This window comes from Lonchura striata, chromosome 1A, assembly GCF_050655825.1.
Source record: "Lonchura striata isolate lonStrDom1 chromosome 1A, ASM5065582v1, whole genome shotgun sequence".
Taxonomy (NCBI): domain Eukaryota; kingdom Metazoa; phylum Chordata; class Aves; order Passeriformes; family Estrildidae; genus Lonchura; species Lonchura striata.
The window spans coordinates 37,555,941-37,561,171 of NC_140741.1; the positions used below are offsets into that span (position 1 = coordinate 37,555,941).

General features: G+C 34.3%; 1 protein-coding gene across 2 annotated transcripts in view; it reads left to right on the top strand.

Annotated features, from left to right (window-relative positions):
- The window catches only part of ASZ1 (ankyrin repeat, SAM and basic leucine zipper domain containing 1), a 36,523-nt gene extending 31,430 nt beyond the window's left edge, over nt 1-5,093 (top strand). For both annotated transcript variants that reach the window (XM_021553458.3, XM_085568321.1), the window contains 3 exons: nt 1,760-1,865; nt 2,236-2,349; nt 4,122-5,093. In XM_021553458.3, coding sequence (XP_021409133.3) covers nt 1,760-1,865; nt 2,236-2,349; nt 4,122-4,268 — 367 coding nt within the window. In that variant the 3' untranslated portion in view covers nt 4,269-5,093. The remainder of the gene's footprint in view (nt 1-1,759; nt 1,866-2,235; nt 2,350-4,121) is intronic.
- Nucleotides 5,094-5,231: the final 138 nt, after the last annotated feature.

The following is a 5,231-nucleotide window of genomic DNA, read 5'->3' on the forward strand; positions in this document are numbered from 1 at the left end:
ACTTATGAAGTGTCCAGCACTGTGTAGCCACTGATGTTTTGACAGCCATTAATTCTTTCTTAAACTGATAATTTTTTGAATATGTTATTTCCATTTCTAAATAGAAGAGCATGTCATCGCAACAGGTATAAAATTTGATGAAAATGGGGAGTTTTTAAAGAACTATGGTGTAGTGAAGTAGTATGATAAATGTTTTTCTTTTTTCCCTCGTCCCTAATTCAAGCCTATGACATAGTTTATATTTGCCAAGAATCCTTCCAGAACTCCAAAAGATAATTTCCTTTGTAATAAAATACAAAAGGTGCCAGCAAAAAAGTAATCTAAGTAGAAGAAAATACTTATGATTATGACTTGATTATGATAATATGGGAGAAGCTTTCAGACTATCTCCAGATGCTTAGTGTTTCGGCTCTTTACCTGAAATACTTAGTTCAGTTACATTGTTCTGAAACAAGCAGTAGTTTATTTTATAAAAACAAACCAACAGGCTTTTGTACTTCTCCATTTTCATGAAAACCGTGTCCAGTACTGGTTTTAAACCTCCGGCATACCTATTAATGCTTCTGTATATTTCTGTTTTAAATGTTAAAGTCTTAACGTTCATCATATCACAGATGTCCTGAGCAGTGGCAGAAATTTTACTCACTAATGATCCTGTCCCCAAAGTTGAAGGAAAGCACTCTGTCACACTCAGTGACCTAAATTCCATCTCCATTTAGATACATGCACTACATTGGCATGTAGCTTACTTTAGCTGTTAGACAGATTTCGTGGATACCTTTTTGCCCTCAGAAGAAAGAAGCAAGTGCTGTGAGTATGTTGCATTTAGGTTTAATAGCATATTGCCTAGGGAATGGAGGAGTGTAGTCTGAGTTATTCAGATCCTATGGATCTGCAGAACAAGAAATTCTGCAGTAGGAACTTGGAATTGTCTCTTGTTTTGGCCCTGCCTATTATTGACCCAAACAGATTAGAGTTAGCAGAAACTTTCCTACTGGAGATACAGACACTTCTTAGGAGTTTCAGAGTTTTGAGAGCTCACTCAGTAAAAGCAATTGGATGATCTTCCTTGCCCTCTATCCCTCTTCTCTGTGAGCAGCAACAAGTTTCTGGCTGGCACCATGACTTATGACTAAAATTCTCTGACATTCCAGTAAAACTGAGTCAGTGTCATGTGGAAGCTCTAGAAACTTAAAGCTAAAAATAATCTCTTAATTTTTTCTATCCTTCTCACCACTTCTTGGAGACATGGGTCAAACTAATTTTGAGAATTAACTTCCTGTTTGTGTTTGAGCACCAAGTAAAAATTTTCTTTAAAATAGATAATACCAGATATTTTAGGCTCTCAAGTATATGTTTCCAGATCTAAGGGCCAAGCCAATATTACTGAATTCTTATTTTCTTCAACTCTGTTGGAGACTGTTACCCTAAACCTAGTCATTTCAGTTCTAGCTCCAAAGTACAAACCAGACTTTTTCTCTCACATATACCTCAAAAATGTAAGGTGCAGGTCAGATATATTGTCCCTCAAAAATAAGGCATTGGAGGGAGGGGATGGGACAAACAAGGGGAAAAAGAACCCAAACAACTTGCTAAAATGTTAAATGTCTGACATCTACTCAATTTTAAAATGATACTGGTTTTTTTGTATGTTATGAAACTGCATGTCTAACTCACTAGCCAGTGTTGAAAATCTATATGTGATATTCAGGTTGCAAGTTACAGCATTTGAAAAATAATAAATTTTTTTTTTTTCTAGTGAAGATGAATTGCTCAATTTTCTTCAGAAGTTGAATAAAGAGTGTAGTAAGTTGATCATTCCTGTGCAGACCATGAATAACCATTTCCTCAAAAATTCTCACAAGGTACTCAACCAAAAAGAAGTTGGATTTAGAGTGCATTATTCCACCTTGTAAGAAATAAAAACTATGAATATTCAGCAATCATCTTGGTTATTGCATAGTTATAGGAAGCTGTCCAATGCTCTTTCTCTAAAAGACACTTCTTAAAAATAATATATTTCAAAGAGTTAGGCCATACAGCTAAAGTGACAAAAGTTTCCAACAAAGGTGGCTAGGGAGTAGTAGCTTATTGTGCATAAATCATACAATTAAAACCCAGCATAAATGCAGTTATAGACCTTTTCTGGCACTGTCTTTTGTGATACATGAACTGTAGAATACTAAATTAAAATCTACCATTATGTAATTACGGCAAATAACTAATTATTAACAGATGATACTACAGTGGGCACCAACTGAATGTTATACTGAAGTCTGCAAAGACGTGATTTGCAGTGTTGAAAAGTTGGGAGAAGAAGTTGGCAAACTGAAGGACCTTGTGGTGGAGGTGGGTATGTGTGAGTGAGGCTGTTAAATACTGTGTACAAATTTCTGATGCAACCTCAAATGTGACATCCCTCAGGGAAATGTTTCATACCTTGGTCTGCCAAAAGCTGTTTAGCCTTAGCTTGGACATTGCATCAATCTCTCCCCCTTCCACCTTTTCATGAACAGAAAGAAAAATAATCTCTAATATTCCACGGAAGTGTGGAGAATCTCCAAAAGAAAGCATAATCTACATTTTTCTTTCTGCTGCATGAAAGAATTAATTGGAATGTATCCCTGTGTTCTTGGACAGCCACTGTGGCATAGAGGCCATGCTGAATAGACTCTTACTTTTTAATTAAGGAATCTTTTGTTTAGAATTATTGGCTCACAAGGAAGATACTAAGGTTTTATGGATTGAATGGGAGGCATCCCAGATAACTCTGGAGAGTGACAAAAGAAGAGGGTGGGAGAGGTCAAGGCTAGATGTTAGCACCACATCAGTCATTCTCAAGCCAACACAGTGACACTCTCTTGTCAGATGGGGTCATTTTAAGTAATAGGCTGGTAAAATGAACGGCCACTGGGGTAGGGTAAATGGAGCATCAGTGTCAGAAAGGAATTTGTTGCTGAACGAAGCCATGTGGAACTCAGACCTTGAGTATAATGCTACTAATGCAATTTCCTGTAGTTTAAGTTAATTTTGAGCAATATAACAGCCTTCTCCCAATAAATCCTTTAACACCAAATATATTAAGAGGTAGTGACTGTGGCAAAGAACTTGCTAGCTATTTATTCATTTTTTTTGCATATGCAATCATCAATTGTGTATATATTTGCCTCCAGTTATAAGGGCTGGGAGGGTTCCAAGTTCAGTGCCACTTCACTATCTGTCCATAAGGTTTTATAGCTGTCGAGACAAAGCATGGTGTCTTTGTATCTAGTGTGAAACAGCCTTCTAATTACTTGAAAAATGCAAATCCTTCTTTTTAAAATCCTGTTATGTTTTATGAATTTCACTTACGAATACTTTAATACAAGACATTTTTGTGCTACTTTATCTATAATGGAGCACTTTTGAATGTAGAGCACCCAAGCGTTTGTTATGAACATGTGAATGTAAGTGAAACAGTTAAACCTCTTACATAAAATGCTTCCCTTGAAGTTTTCAGTACTGTTTGCTAAGCTTAGTCATGACAAAACTTTGCCAGCAGTACATGTCTTAGCATATAATTTTTGAAAATACAGTAAATGAGACGGCCTTCCAAACACTGTAAAGTAAGGTAGGAAATGGGAACGTAACCCTGCTGTCCTTTATGACAAGACTCCACTCAGGTTTGATATGTATTTAAGAAGGCACTTGTTAGGTACTTTCCACTCTCCCTTTAATTTTGAGTAAGTTGAATCTGTTACATATTTAACTGCCTTTTTAAAGAAGCAGGTCTTTTAGTAATTAAATGGCAGAAGTTCTAGTTAAAACATTAGATAGAGTTCAATTATTTTGTTATTAGATTTTTGTAGCACATAATAATAGTAGTGGTTTACTCCATAGTAATTAAGTTTGTAAATGAACAGTTTGTTTTTCTTATATAGGTTACAGAATAATTGAACATCAGATAAGATGAACGTTTACACACATTTATTTAAAATTAAGTAGGACAGAGAAATAAGTAATATCAATCCTAGCTGCATACAGATGTTTATGACTGGGTACTTTATAATCTACTTAAGAAGCTTTCTCACTAACTTTTTTTTTTTTTTGCACTTTTTACATGGATTTAACATCTGTCTCAGTATGAAAAGAAGGATAAACCTAACCAAGTGAAACTTCCAGAAAAAGCAGCCACCTTGGAAAAAAGACTTATAAAAATGGGAATGGTAACATTGCTTGGATTTGGTTTTTTCTTGTGTGTAATTAAATTAGTAGCAAAGAGAACCTGAATTTAAGTTTAGTGCTGTTTCTCATCGTATCTGTAGTAATTGTATCTTGTTTGTATGTACTTTGAACTAGAAATAAAGTTACTAAAAATTAAAACAGTTACTTAAGAGCATCTTAGGGTTTTATTTTGAAATTCATTGTTTTTATAGAATGTAGGTCTAAAATCTTGTCTAAGCTGCTTTTCTTTTTTTGGCATAAAACTGTGATTATTGGTTACTAATTACTAGTTTTGGTTTTTTATTTTTACCTGTTCAGAGGTGAATATAAACAAATTCTGATTATATATTACATGTGTGTATTTAAAATTATACTGCAGATATGTTTTGGGAGTTGGCAGGATTTAAAATATTTATCACTTTCAATTTTGTGTTGATAAAGATCTTTTCTCTTGCAGAGAGATACACTTATTTTTTTCTTTTCACAATCAAGAGAATTGTGGAGATTTTGTTGCATTTTGTCTAAAAAGTAATTTCCCATTGAACTATGATACTTAAATTATGCCTGAAATCTCCTTCCTTAGGGATACTCGCATCTATTAAGAGTTTCAGCACTTCTATTAAAAGGATTATAGTAGTACTTTGCTGTAAGAATGCAGACAATTTAGAAGGCATAACAGCTTGGTTTTTCTTTGTCTGGTCTTTCACTACAAATTTTTTTTTAATAATTTCTCCACTTAAAAAAGTGTTTGTAATCCCACAGTGAAACATTTGTAACTGGTTTTGATCTGCTTACTAAACCAGGTATGTTGGGAAAAAAGGAAGTCGCTGTAAGTGAATTCAAACTATTTGTTTTTGCACATTTCAGTAAACATCTGTAAAAATGCTGAATATTTTGGAAGGAACATTTTTCTTTCAAAATTAAGCAAAGAGAGTCCAAAAAAACATAAATCTGAATGGGTGTGTGAAACTTGGTTTCTGAGTTTTCAGAATGTTTTCTAGAGTCTAAACCTTTGGTTTTCCCTCTGG